Source organism: Bos indicus x Bos taurus, chromosome 14 (assembly GCF_003369695.1).
Source record: "Bos indicus x Bos taurus breed Angus x Brahman F1 hybrid chromosome 14, Bos_hybrid_MaternalHap_v2.0, whole genome shotgun sequence".
Lineage (NCBI taxonomy): Eukaryota > Metazoa > Chordata > Mammalia > Artiodactyla > Bovidae > Bos > Bos indicus x Bos taurus.
The window spans coordinates 58103441-58118506 of NC_040089.1; the positions used below are offsets into that span (position 1 = coordinate 58103441).

General features: G+C 43.2%; 1 protein-coding gene across 1 annotated transcript; it reads left to right on the forward strand.

Annotated features, from left to right (window-relative positions):
- The first annotated feature begins 1927 nt into the window (after positions 1–1927).
- ABRA (actin binding Rho activating protein) lies at positions 1928–13729 on the forward strand. The gene is made up of 2 exons (XM_027561319.1): positions 1928–2660; positions 11809–13729. The coding sequence occupies exons 1-2, from the start codon at positions 1990–1992 to the stop codon at positions 12284–12286; spliced, it is 1149 nt and encodes a 382-aa protein (XP_027417120.1). The 5' UTR covers positions 1928–1989; the 3' UTR covers positions 12287–13729.
- Positions 13730–15066: the final 1337 nt, after the last annotated feature.

Here is a 15066-nt window from a genome sequence, read left to right on the forward strand (position 1 = left end):
ATACAGACCTTTCTGTAGGGAAGGAACGCCCAAAGCAGACACGAGGAGGAAAGGGATTGTACACTCTCTTCTGAAGAAGCATAAATGAAGGACCACAGTTGGCGTGGAAGTAAAATCTCAGAAGAAATGATTAGATTCTTTTAGGAGTTCCCTGGTTTTTGCCAAGACTATCTGCTGACAGCTGTAAGCCCCAGGCAGCCAGCTGCAATGCCCGTTAATATGTGAAAGACTATTAACATTTTGCTGTTTTCATTCTCCCCCTGTAAGAAGTGAATAAGGAACAGGTGTGGACAGGGAAGCAGAAAAGTTCCTTTGAGAGTTATAAATCAGCCTGATCCTGGGTTGAGTGCATGGATGTCTCTGAGGAACCCCATTCCTTTCCCAAGGCATTCCAAGTGGGTAAAGGGAATCTAACAGGAATCAAACCACCTGCAGTGTGTCTACATTCCAAGAAAGAATGCCAGAAGTTTCAGACTCAGATGGAAATCCTTGTCATAGTTTTCTCTTCATGTGATCCAATTTCCTCTTAATTAATCAACTGGGATTTTGTCTCTGAATTGTTGGCCCATAGTTAACATTATCAGATGCTGTTGAACTCTGAAAACATCTGACAGATTTCTAGATAGAGTATTAAGTCATCTTCCCAATTGTCTTAATCTTAGGAGGTAAATGACCTACAGGATGAAAAACTGATAACATTTTTTAAAAATAAATTTGTCTCAATTTCAGAAGTAATTACAGTTACCTTTTTTAATGCTCTTGGACAGCAATTTTCAGTGTGTTTAACTGCATGTCAAGATTGGAGGAAAGTGTAAAAATCTATAGAACTGTGGTATGAAAAAAATTTCTATTTGTCTTACTTTAAGAAATACTCAATGCTGACCCCTGCACATTTTTACCTGGTTTAGGACATGTCCTAGATAGTTCTTTCTCTATACAAATGACCCATCTATCCAGTCCTATTTAAAATAAAACAGAACACAACTATATTCCAGTCTTTGTTCTCAGAACTTAAAGCATGGCTTTTTCTGCATGAACCTAATGTTATGCCAAGGAAGTTTGTGTTATTAAAATCAAACAGCTGAGTGGGGCTTGCTTCTGATAACGTTCACTTACTTTGTCTTTAAATAGTCTTATTTAACAAAATATTTGAAAAGATTTGTTGTAATAGCAGTCTCTGAAGTTCATTGTGTGTATAGGTCTCAATTTAAAGATTTTTTAAAAAAATAATTGGACTAAAATTTTGCCTATTGTCTTGTGTATTAATACGACTTGTCTATAAAGTAATTCAAACTTGAAATTAGAATACTAGGCCCTTTTCTCCACGCTTATCTGGGCCTCGGTTTTCTCATCTGGTAAATGGAGCTTGGATGAGATGACCTCTAAGGTCTACATCAAATAGAGCTGAAGGCAAAAGTAAAAGGCAGTCGGATGCCTTTGAGGAGTAGGATGAAGAGAAGCACAGGCTTTGCATCAGACATCTGGGTTCCAGTCTTAGATATTATTAGCTATAGGAAGTTATGCGTCACTGTATTCAGCCATAAAATGGGACTAATTAAAGCTGTATCGAGCACTGCTGAGGTTTCAATGGAAATAAGCCTATTATGTTCCCAGTACAACTTGTGCATGTATTTTCTGCTCCTATAAATGGTCGGACCATATTTGAAGGTCAAGAAAAACTTAAGGCTGAGCACATGATCGGATCTAGTAGTTTCCACTCTGGCACTTGGAGAAGAAAGGGCAGGATCCTATCACTGTCCTTTACCAAGAGAGATGTCCCTCTGCTGTGATGAAACTAGAGCCATCAGGGTTTAAAAAAAGCGCACGGTCAGGGGGAAGGCACCCCATCTTGGCAAGAAGAGCTTAACATAGTTTCCAGTCACCAAACTCTCTTCCCACCCCACACCCCGCTTCTATTTAAATCCTGGGCCCTCCACCGGTCCACACTCATTTTAGCCAGTACCCAGGCTCTCAGCAGAGAAGGGTAGCATGGCTCCCGGGGAAAAGAAAAGGGGGGACGGGCCGGCCAAGAGTGCCCTCCGGAAGGTGCACACAGCCACCCTGGTTATCACCTTGGCCCGAGGCTGGCAGCAGTGGGCCAATGAAAACAGCATCAGGCAGGCCCAGGAGCCTGCAGGCTGGATGCCAGGGGGCACCCAGGACCCAGCCGATGCTTCTGGACCAGCAATAGACGCCCCCAGCCGCTGGAAAGCTCAGAGGGCCCCAAAGCCTTCCTCCCCGAAGCCGGAGGGCTGTGGAGAAGATGGACGCGGCTCAGAGGAAGCCAGCGCGGTTTCTCCTATCAAAAGGAAAGAGGTGACCAAAACGGTGGTCAGCAAGGCTTACGAGAGAGGAGGGGACCTGGGCCACCTCAGCCACCGGTACGAGCAGGATGGCGACCAGCCGGAGACCAGGCAGCCAGAGAGCGATGTTGACAGACTCCTCCGCAGCCGCGGCTCCCCAACGCTGAGGAGAAAGTGTGCCAAGCTGGTGACCGAGCTGACCAGAGGCTGGAAGGCGATGGAGCAGGAGGAGCCCAAGTGCAGGAGCGACAGTGTGGACACAGAGGACAGCGGCTACGGAGGCGAGACGGACGAGAGGCCGGAGCCGGATGGAGAGCAGGTGGCCGTGGCCAGGATCAGACGCCCCCTGCCCTCCCAGTAAGTGAACGCGTCTCTCAGCGCCTCACCCCGCCTGCCGCGTGCCCCGAGCAGCTGAGGGGTGCCAGAGAGCAGGGGAGCCCTGCCCGAGTAAGGGGGGGACTCGCCGACAGGGCTGGCAGCCAGGGCTGGGCGAAGGCTCACCCCTGGGCTAAGAGGACAGTGCCCGGCTCAGTCATGGACCTCCAGGTCAAGGGCTCGCCCCCTTTGGTTTCTCCTCTCTGTTCTGAACCCTCAAGGTTTAGCCACAACAAAGATGAAGCCACCAGAGATAGGTGTCTGCTACGGGTTAATGTTTGAAGTCAGTTCTATAATGAGTAAGGATTGGCTTATTTTTTCTGCAGAAAAAAATATTTCCTGGTAGACTGAGGGGAGAGACCTTTCCCTTGTCTCAAATCAGTGTATGTAATATTATCAAGAGACACATCTACCCAAATAGTGCCCATGGAACACAGACTTCTGTGAGCCTGGACACAGGTGGGAGGCTGCTGTCTGACTGGAGAACAACCTCTGAAGTAAGACAGGCCCAAGTTCAAATCCCATCTCTGCCCTGGCTATAGATAATGATACTGTGGTACACTTGAAAGTTGCTAAGAGAATAGCTCTTAAATGTTCTCATCACTCACACACACACACAGACACACACACACACACACACAAAATAGCCAGTTATTCTTCTCCAAACCCTCCTTTGTAAAATGATGGCAACAATAAATTCTGCTGTTTTGAGAGAAGTAGATGAGATTAAAGCTGCCAAGAACTTAGCACAGTGCCTGCTCCTAAGCTCACTATATGGAAGTTATTAGTCCTCATAGAGAGCTTATTATTTAGCAATTCTTCAAACTTTCAGAAAGCTTTTTCCATTTATAAACAAAGGCAGAATGTTATTAACGCTAGGTAATTAAAATATCACTATGCTTGTGTGCTGTGTATGTGTGATAAGTTGCTTCAGTCGTGTCCACCTCTTTGTGACCCCATGAACTGTAGCCCACCAGGCTCCTCTGTCCATGGGATTCTCCAGGCAACAGTACTGGAGTGGGTTGCCACACCCTCCTCCAGGAGATCTTTTCCACCTAGGGATCAAATCTGAGTCTATGTCTACTGCATTTGCAGGCGGGTTTTTTACCACCAGCGCCACCTGGGAAGCACAATCCTAAAGCAGTTAAATGCATACACACATACCAACACATGGACTCGGACTGATACATTAATACATATATTGTGACAAGAAACACATGCTTTATTTCAAGACAGTAACTCTCCCTCCACAGAACAGAAAGTCAGGATTTCTCACTCTACAACCACAGGATATCAGAATATGGGGGAAGTCTCAGATGTGGTGAAATGCTTACAAGCTGACTCCCTCTGGGAACAGTTATATGTGAAGGTGTGCTTTTCAACTTTTATGGAACAATCAGTAAAGAACAAAATTGGGAACCTTATTTGACAAAAAGTTGCCTTACAGTTTGAGACCTTAAAAATGTTTTGAAAGAATGAGCACTATTAGGGGCTTCCCAGAGAGCTTCTCAGGTGGCACAGTGGTAAAGAATCTGCCTGCAAACGCAGGAGGCTTGGGTTTGATCCTTGGGTCAGGAAGATCCCCTGGAGGAGGGCATGGCAACCCGCTCCAGTACTCTTGCCTGGAAAATCGCATGGACAGAGGAACCGGGTGTGCTACAGTCCAGAGGGTTGCACAGAGTCAGACACAACTGAGTGACTAACACATACACATATAGGTGTTTTACCTGCTTTGTCCTCTGAACTCTCACAATAAGGTTGGTAATATCTCATTTTAGGGATGAAGCTCAGAGGGAAAGTTCACTCAGCAAGTTAGTGACCTGAGACATGCATGCCCATCTCCAAATGTCACGCTTTGAAACCAGACATGAAGCTACTTCTCACTCAGCGCCTTGAGGATACACTCAGAGATCTGGATTTGTGTTCTACTTACATTCACATAGGAATTCATAACCAGAAATCACTATTCTGCCAGGTCATATGGAACCATAGTCTAAATTTTAGCCTCATGGATTTAGGAGGTATGCATGCTAGAAAATGAAATAATAGAACCCAACAGAGTAAAAACCGAGGGTAGCACAAAGAAGATATTCCTGTCAGCATCTTTTGAATTGGCCGAGGGCAGGGAGATGACAGCTGGGACCAGTCTCTGACACATGTCCTCTCTTTTGGCACCTAAGAATTGTTCATATGTTTATTTATTTAATCCTCACAACATTCTCTCAGGGTAGGCATAATCATTATCTTCACTGGATAGATGGGAACACGAGACAAAGAAATATTAAGCAATTTGTATAGGATTGTACTGTCCATGGGATTCAAACCCAGGCACTCTGGATCCAGAGCCCACCTTATTGACCACTACTCTAAACTGTCTCACCTGAAAGTGGGAACGTGCATACTAGGCCCTTCTCATGGTTCCCCAAAACACGCCTTCTCTGTGTGCTAGAGCAGGACATAGGCTTTGAATGAGAGACAATTAGATTTGGAATACTGGTTACCTGGGAAAATCCTAAAGTTTCTTCATTCTCACCAAAAAAAAAAAAAAGCTGTGATAATCCATAGAGTCATTTTGGTATCAATCATGTAAAGTGATGGGCACAGAGTTGTGCTCTGTATAATACAAGGGGCCAGCCCTGGTCATCCCAACACTGCACGATACTAGGAGACTGGCTGTCAGGGTTGGGGAAGGGAATAGGGCTTCCCTTGCGGCTCAGTCAGTAAAGATTCTGCCTGCAATGCAGGAGACCCGGGTTCCATCCCTGGGCTGGGAAGATCCCCTGGAGGAGGAAATGGCAAACCACTCCAGGATTCTTGCCTGGAGAATCCCATGGACAGAGGAGCCTGCCTGGCTGCAGTCCATGGGGTCACATGACTGCAGTTGGACATGACTGAGTGACTAAACCTACGTACCTACCTATGGGAGTGAAATCCCTCCCTTGCTTCTTGGGTTCCTTTCCCTCAGTCTTAGAGCACGCAGGGTACTGGAATGTTGACCACAGCAATAGCAGCTCTGAATGTCAGCCAATGTGAGCGATGCTCAGAAAGCTACAGCGGAAGCCTAATGGGGCTTTTTACCTCATGGGGTTCTCACATACTGCTGCAGACATAAATGTGGCATCCCTGACTAGGCCTATATGAGAGGGGGTTTGTTCACTTATTTTTAATTCTAAGCACCATTCTTTCCCCATATCCACTAATAGGGAGAAAATGATGTGTCATGGATATTTAAGCAGAAAGAGAGTTTTCTGGGTGGTTCTACGGATAACAGAGACAAACAATTCAGGTTCGATAAAAAGTAGAAATATTCCTTACCAAAAGAAGTTTACTAACTGGGGCTTTACTATGAAAATGAGTTCCATTTTATGCTTTGTTTTTAAAAGTCTTTTGACTGCATAGCTATGTGACTTGTTTGGTCCAGGTCCTTCAGACAAAGCAACTTTTATCTGTCCCCCATTACAGTAATGGTGCAATATTACACAATGTGTTACATACAGTAATGGCACAATATTAAAATGAGAGTCATGCATCCACCCTCTCCTCCAAGGTCTGTTCAGTAAAAATGAAATGGTTGAGCATGAAGGGGTGTTTTATAGAAAAGGGAACTGAACACAGAAATGTATCCACGTCATAGAGCCAGTAAGTGATGCCCTCGGGAAGTGATGCCAGAGCTTGTGTTCTTCCCAACCCAGGGATCGAGCCCAGGTCTCCCGCCTTGCATGCAGATTCTCTACCATCTGAGCCACCAGGAAGAATGACTTTACAGCTTGTGTTCTTAACCACTGGGTGAGACTCATCTCTCAGCAGAGAACAGACTCAACGAATCAAATGCAGATCCAAGCATCACCTCCATTGTGGAATCCCAGGAAAACTCCCAAAGTGTAATGTTTTGGTGCAACTTTTTTTAAAGGTATTTGCTAAAAACAAAGGGGAAAGTATGGCCTTCTAGTATTTGCCCCAGTTCTAGAGCTTGGAACCCTTCCATGGACTCAGGACGGTTACCAGTCTGCAAGGAGCAGAGCAGCACAGGCCTGGTTCCCACACCTGGCTGATAACAGAACGTAGAGCACAGTTGTGAATGCACAGTCACTCTGCTTCTGATAAATGTGACCCTGTGGAGGTCACGCTCCCATTAACCAAACTCGCAATATACTTCCTGTAAGAAGACTAAGCACATGAGTGTGCACAGGAGCAGCTTCTCCCTAGAACTTCCCCGAGACATCGGAAATGTGGCAGAAGTTCTTGGCTTTACTGACAGAGAAGCGTTTTAGCTTAAGATATGAACACGGTGCCAGTCTTTCAATATTGCTTTGCTTTCTATGAATTTATACTAGGTCATCTTTCTAAAGCTCAATCTGAACTATCATTCATATTTTACTTGAAAATTTAAAAAACAGGATAAGCTGCTATATTGATTCCTACATTCATTGAACAGGGAGATGCTCAGAGTCTGAGACTTACTAATCCTGATTTAAACCTGATCCTTTCAGACTTTTTAAAAATTGAAAATATGAAAGTAATACCAAACATGTACAAGACAGATAAAATTAAATACTCATTAAGGTATATTTCCTTCTAGTAATTTTTAAGCAACCCAATTTTCTAGTTCTTGCTTAAAGGACCAATTTTTTCACTTTCCTTCTCTCCTATTATTGGGAATTATGGTTTGACTATATAACAAATGGACATTAAAACTTAGAAGATGCTCTTTTAGATGTTTCTCTTCTTCATAGCATCATTACCTCACCAAACCCGACCCTTATCCCAAATGACATAGAATTTCAACACTCAGGGAATTTAAGTTCCTAGTAAAAAGAAAAATATATATATCATCAAAGAATGAGGCCCATATAATATACAGTTTATGAAAATTTTATCTGGATACTAATTTGAATATTTTTCAATTCTGTGCTTTCTCTAAGTTATAAAATCAATACAGTTGACTCTTACAACATAGGTTTGAGCTGTGTGAGTCCACTTATAAGTGGATTTTTTTTTTCAATAAATGCTTACTGGGAGAAGGCAATGGCACCCCACTCCAGTACTCTTGTCTGGAAAATCCCATGGATGGAGGAGCCTGGTAGGCTGCAGTCCATGGGGTTGCTAAGAGTCGGACAGGACTGAAGCGACTTAGCAGCAGCAGCAGCAAATGCTTACTAGAGTATTGCTCAACCTGTGCTGGTTAACCACTGGGTTAGACTCATCTCTCAGCAGAGAACAGACTCAACGAATCAAATGGAGATCCAAGCATCCATGAATCCATGAATCCATGAATGTGGAAACATGGATACAGTGTAACTGTAGAACTTGAAAGTCGCTCAGTCATGTCCCGACTCTTTGTGACCCCATGGACCATATATATAGTACACGGAATTCTCCAGGACAGAATACTGGAGTGGGTAGCCATTTCCTTCTCCAGGGGATCTTCCCAACCCAGGGATGGAACCCAGGTCTCCTGATTGCAGGCAGATTCTTTACCAGCTGAGCCACTAGGGAAGCAACTGTAGAGTTATACTCAAGTTTTCAAGTGCCTGAAGTATCCGAGTCCCCCGCCCCCATACATAATTCCCCCGAACAAGTGGATGCAGATCCTGTAGTACGGCAGTGTGTGCGTATGCTCAGGTGCTTGGTTCGTGTCCAACTCTTTGCGACTCTATGGACTGTAGCCCGCCAGGCTCCTTTGTCCATGGGAGGAGAAGCAAGAGTGGGTTGCCATGCCATCCTCCAGGGAATCTTCCCAAACGGAACTTACGTCTCTCCTCTCCTGCATTGGCAGGCAGCTTCTTAACCACTAGTGCCACCTGGAAGCCCAGTACTGTAGTATTTACTATGAAAAAGTGTCCACATAGAAGTGGACCCATGGAGTTCAAACCTGTGTTGTTCAAGGGTCAACTGTAATACCAGCAGAAAGAATTTTGAAAAAAAAAAATTTAAAAGAAAACCAACTATCTCTAGACGAACAATTTCAGTTATGCACGTACTCTTGATTTCCTCAACCTGGTGCATATATACATTTTACATAGTTAAAATTGGAGCATGTGCTCAAATTTGTTTTATTCTGTTTATTTTTATGAATGTCTTTTAGTGATTATTCACCATGCTTTTTCATTACTGAATATTCAGTACTTAAAAGAGTGTCTGGGACTTCCCTGGTTGTCCAGTGGTTAAGAATCCACCTGCCAATCAGGGGACACGGGTTTGATCCCTGGTCCAGGAAGATTTCACGTGCTGTGGGGCAACTGAGCCCGTGCTCCACAACTACTGGAGCCCGTGCACCCTGGAGCCTGTGCTCCACAGCGAGAGATGCCACCACAATAGGCCCACGCACCGCAACTGGAGAGTAGCCCCGCTAGAGAAAATACTCGCATAACAACAAAGACCCAGCAAAGCCACAGAAATATAAATTAATTTTGAAAAAAGTGTGTCTGGTACACAATAGGTGTCATACATAATTTAATAAAGGATGGAAGGGATGTCAAAGTGCCCAGAAATTCCTTAAAGGGAGGACGTATTATGTTCTATACTATAGGACAGACCGCAGTTGGGGCTCAGCAGACAAAAAGCATGAGTTAGTGAATCATGCTGTTCTTTTCACTGTCTTCTGAGATGTTCAAGTCTCTTCTCCAGCAAGCTGTTCCAGCCTCAAGTTTGATATGAGGTTTGGGTTCTGCCAGGATGACACTGGGCTTGTTATCGAAAGCTGTGTCTGCCATGGATTGCCGTCATTGCAAGGGGACTAGGCATTTACTCTCGTCTGATCATGAGATCTAGCAGCCCATACTCTGGGCAGCTGAACAGGGACAGTCTGTGGAGACGCAGATGAAGACAAGGACCAGCAGGGCTGAGGAAAATGCGTTTCACTTCAGGGCAGTGTAGTTCCTAGCACTTGTCCATACATACGTGTGTGCATAGTTGCTCAGTCATGTCTGGCTGTTTGCAACTCCATGGGCTGTAGCCTGCCAGGCTCCTCTGTCAGGGGGATTTCTCAGGCAACAATACTAGAGTGTATTGCCATTTCCTCCTCCAGGAGATCTTCCCCACCCAGGGATGGAACCCTGTCTCCTGCAGCTCCTGCATTGGCTAGCAGAAACTTTACTACTGAGCCACCTGGGAAGCCCTTCCATACATACGTGATTTTTTTTAAAGTTGTAATAATTGTGTAAAGTTTTCGGATGCTGATTTTTCCCAATTGACTTAATCATATACTTTTGTCCATGTGTTTACAAAGAATAGTAGTGTTATCTGTAGCAGTGTGCTCCTGGTTTCAATTCTGTTATGACACTGAAACAATGCAGCAAGCTAGGGACACAAAGCATGGGAATTAATGAAAGTTCGCCACCTAGTGGCTGTCGGTCCTCTTCGAAAAATAATACATGTATGCCTCCCTACCCATATCTGTTAGTTTCCTGCATTTGATTGATCAGATTTTAGGAAATCAATTTGGATGGTGAGGAACACCCGCATCTGTCTTGTTCCTGGGTTTTGACCAGCAAATTATGCGAGTTCAGGGAAGGGTTATTGAACTCATGCATGCCATTCACATGTGTGTGTGTGTGCTTACTCATTCAGTCATGTCCAACTCTTTGCGACCCCATGGACTGTAGCCACATAAGCAATTTCAGCTCTACCCTACATCTCCAATTCCAAAGCTTCCAGTCATGAAGCCACTTGGTGTTGGGGAGAAGGATGGGTGAGTCACTTGTGGGGATGAGGAATATAGATTTCTGACTTTTATATAGTCCAAGAGTTCATGCTTTACTTATAAGATTGGAGCTAGAGAGATGACAGGAATGTCTGTTAAAGACAAACTTTGCTGTTTTAAAATTAGGTCTACACTCGCCAATGATGGTTTTTAATAAGAAATGCATTCCAGGCTGCAATGGCAGACCCACACATTTGAGAAAACTCATCCACTTATTACACACTGCCCTGGCAGGCTGAGCGGCGCCATCACGTAGCAGAGAGAGCATGGTCTTTGGCCTCAGACATTTGGGGTCTGAATCCCACATCTTCCGCTGGGCTGGGGCAGCATTTCACAGTAGTTATACACAGGCTCTGGAGCTGGCTTTACTTTGGTTCGAGTCCCAGCTCCATCATTTAACAACTTTGTGACTGTAAGTTACCTAACCCTTCTGCCCTCACTTTGCTCATCTGTGAGATGAGATTAATGGTACCTATCTCATAAGATGGTTGTGGAAATATTAGTAGAAAGTGTTTAGAAGAATGTCAGCACATAGTATTCAATAAATGTTACTACTGTTAGCTAGTGTCTCCTATTTATACAACTAGATATTTCAAAATTTGTGGATCATAGATATGAACATAAATATGCTTCATTAAAAATACGTATTTAAAAATCTATACATGGCAAAGGTGGCAGCAAGGGAGACACAGACATAAAGAATAGACTTTTGGAAACAGTGGGAGGAGGAGAGGGTGGGATTACTTGAGAGAACAGCACTGAAACATATATATCAACACATGTAAAGTAGATAGCCAATGGGAATTTGCTGTATGACAGCGGTGCCCTGTGACAACCTGGAGGGATGGGGGTGGGGAGGGATGTGGGAGGAGGTCCAGGAGGGAGGGGCCACATGTATGTCTATGGCTTCATGTTGATGTGTGGCAAAAACCATCACAATATTGTAATTATCCTCCAATTCAAATAAATAATTTAAAAATCTACACGAGTGAATAGTATAAGTATGTGGCTGATAAAAACCTTATTTTGGGCAAATAACTTTTTTGAAGTCGTGTATAAAGTGGATTCCCTTAACCCACTGATATGATTCCAGTTCTAAATGTTACTAACATGCAAGTTTGAGCTACACATATTTGCCTTACCTTTGTGTAAGGAAGTTTTTCCTTGAAATAGAGTTTAATATCATTTTATGGGGCTTAAAACATTATTGTTACTCACAGAGAAAATAATCTAGGACCTATCTCAAACTCAGAACAATTGTGGCATCATCCATGACTTTCCTTCTTCCATCTCTTATTTTTTTGAATTATATCTTTTATAATGAAAAATTTATAGACTTACATTAAGATGCATATATGTAAGAAGTACAAGTAGAAAGCAACCCTTGCTAAATTATGAATATCTTGATTTTTTTTCCCTCTCTTTTAGGGCAAACAGATTCACAGAGAAGCTCAACTGCAAAGCCCAGAGGAAATACAGTCAAGTGGGCAATCTGAAAGGGAGATGGCAACAATGGGCTGATGAACATATCCAATCCCAGAAGCTCAATCCCTTCAGTGAAGAGTTTGATTATGAGTTGGCCATGTCTACCCGCCTGCACAAAGGAGACGAAGGCTACGGCCGCCCCAAGGAAGGAACCAAAACTGCCGAACGGGCCAAGAGAGCCGAGGAACACATCTACAGAGAAATCCTGGACATGTGTTTCATCATCCGCTCGATGGCTCGCCACAGACGGGATGGCAAGATCCAGGTTACCTTTGGGGATCTCTTTGACAGATATGTCCGTATTTCAGATAAAGTCGTGGGCATTCTCATGCGTGCCAGGAAACATGGACTGGTCGACTTTGAAGGAGAGATGTTATGGCAAGGCCGGGATGACCATGTTGTGATTACTCTACTCAAGTGAACTTTCAATCACACAAACCAAACTTGACCCACTCTTGTCTTAATGCTAAATGCTAACGTAGTGAGAAAGTAAAATGCAAACTGCTCTGTAATAAGTTACTATTAAACAATTTTTTTACATAAATAACTTTTGAGCACCCTATTTCTGAGGGAGTTTGAAGACAGAGGAAGCATACACAAAGCATTTCAGAAAGCACACTGAGGATTATTTGTGCACAATAAGTATTTAAAATTCCACTTGCCCTTTGGGCAAAGATATTTGGCTCTTCTTTGCAAAGTTGCTATAGATATTAATGTAAATAATTATACCTAAGATGAATTCGGGTAAATATCAGCAAACCATACTATGATATGTCATTGTTTAGGAACGAAAAACCATTCCATTAATTTTGGCAAAACTAAACTTAAAATTTTCTAGCCTGACTTTGTTCTATTATTTTTATGATAGCATCACTTACAAAATAAGCACATAAATAAAAAGTATTCAAATAAGACACTGAAATTGATGAAATTGCTCCGTGGTCTTTGAATTTAATAGGTTTCCAACAGAAGTTAGCCATCCTTCTCTGATGTGATTTGGGCAAATCATATGAAAACAGGCATCGCTGGTGGTCATAGAGCCAGCAGAGAAAGCAATTCTGTTCACCTTCTCTATGATAAAGCAGAGGTGAGAGATTTAGATTTCTCTGCCTTTGCAGGACTGCTTGGGGAAGTTTATTTTTTTCTCAAAAACCTTAATGAGTCATGCTGTCTACATTTACCTCAATACACATCAAAGTAGAAAAACAGAAAACGCTACAATGAACTGGAATGTTGAGTGTAGAAGAATCTGAGTCATGCCTAGATCAGAAACAAACTTTCATCAAGTCATTTTACTGTTTCATTTTACTTTGTGATCTAACAAAAGTTTTGAAAATACCCAGAAGTCTAAAAACAGCAACATTAGTCCAGCCAAAGTGAAAGAAGTATAGTTTAATGATGTCAAGGAAATTTATTTGGCACTAATCTGTTCCTTGTCATTTTTCTCCATTAGTGTGCCTTATATAATTCTAAAAGCAAGCTGAATAAAATGTGAGATTACAATTCTTAAGAAATTCAACGAAAGTTACTAAATGATAGCACTTTGGTGTTACATACAGAAATTAATGTCAAAGAATAATCCAGCAAAATAATAGGTGCTCCTAATTGTAAACTGTTAGGCTTAATACAAAGTATGGATTAAACTACCATAGGAGTTATCTTTGCTTTCATAAATTATTTTCTTTCAAACTGAAAGTTTCAATATCTTCCTAAAGAGGAAAGTTTGTATATTTTTAATAATAGATTTGTCAAATTACATATTACTTAGTAGAATTTCACCTAAGATGTAGACTTTTATCATAACAGTGAAACCTATGTCAAAAGCTTAAAACATGGCACGAGAATAAAACATACTTTTATGTTCTTGTTTTTGTAATACTATTTTAAAGTATGTTCCAAAGCACACTCCACAGTGTGGGCCATTGCAGAGGGTGAACGCGATGGCCATGAAATGTGGCATAGTTTTTATAGCCTGGGTAATTTCATATGCTTATGAGTTGGAGGACTATTCCAACTGTTTTGGGGAAGGGGCGGAGATTTCCTGGATTTAGGCCACAGCCCACTCCTTGGTCTTTTAACAGGGCCTTGGAACTGTCATGCCACCTCTGGGTGTGTCATTTCACTTGCTGACTCAGGATCAAGGTCTAGTCTTGCCTGCCATCGTAGTCCCATTTGATTCTAATCAGTTTATGTTGTATCCTTGGGCTATGTCATTCTTTCAAAAGTTGTGCCCTACCCCTTTCCCTCCTGTTAGAGTAGGAGGGGTACAATCACATTTAAAATCAAACTTCATACCCGCCAGAGATGCTTGGCAGGCACAAACAAAACCTTGTGGTCACCAGGACCCAGAGAAAGGTGCAGTGACCCTCACGAAAGACTCAACCAGATCTGCCTGTGTTTGAGGGTCTCCTGTGGAGGCACGGGTCAGCAGTGGCCTGCCGCGGGGACAGGGGCTCTGGCTGCAGCGATTCTGAGAGGTGCAGCAGGTGGAGGCAATAGTCCTCTTGGAGGAGGTTGCCATTAGCTCCACAACAGGCCCGCCAGGTGGGCTATCCAAAACTGGAGAACAATCACACCAAAGAAGTCCTCGCACTCTTGCGAAAGTTCTAGGCCCCACAAAAGACTTTCCAATCCAGGGATCTGGCAAAAGGACTGAGAATCCCCAGGGAATCTGACTCTGAAGGTCAGCAGGATTTCATTACAGAACTTCCACAGGACTGAGGGAAACAGAGACTCTTGGAGGACGCAAACAAAATCTATTCCAAGGAGAAAGGAGCAGGGACCTTCAAGGCCGAACAGGTCTTTAGATAGGCATTTTCAGGAACTAATTTTATGAGCCCAATCCTTGTATCTTCTCATAGCTAGAAAAGCACTAAATCCCTTCACGGTGACATCAGCTCCTCACCAAGACTAGCAGAGAACCTTTTTGTAAAGATAAGCATTTTATTGCATGAACACACCCTTTACCAAAATCACATATATTGCTCCCCCCCACCCCACATACACCCCTCTCCCAACACACACACACCCCTCTCTGGAGTAGTTCCTCAGAGATGTCTGAGGTGCCGTATCCTGGGCTGCAATCCTCATTTTACCCCAAATAAAACTTAACTCACCTTTCACGCTGTGTATCTTTTTAAAGTCAACCATTTGTAGACACCCAGCTCCTCACCAGACTCTCTCTCTCAAAGTGTATTTTTG

Bases quoted from the DNA above. Each gene is read 5' to 3' on its own strand.
- ABRA (XM_027561319.1), top strand. From the start codon at position 1,990: ATGGCTCCCGGGGAAAAGAAAAGGGGGGACGGGCCGGCCAAGAGTGCC. The intron at 2,661-11,808 runs GTAAGTGAACGC...CCTCTCTTTTAG, and splicing joins AGACGCCCCCTGCCCTCCCA to GGCAAACAGATTCACAGAGA.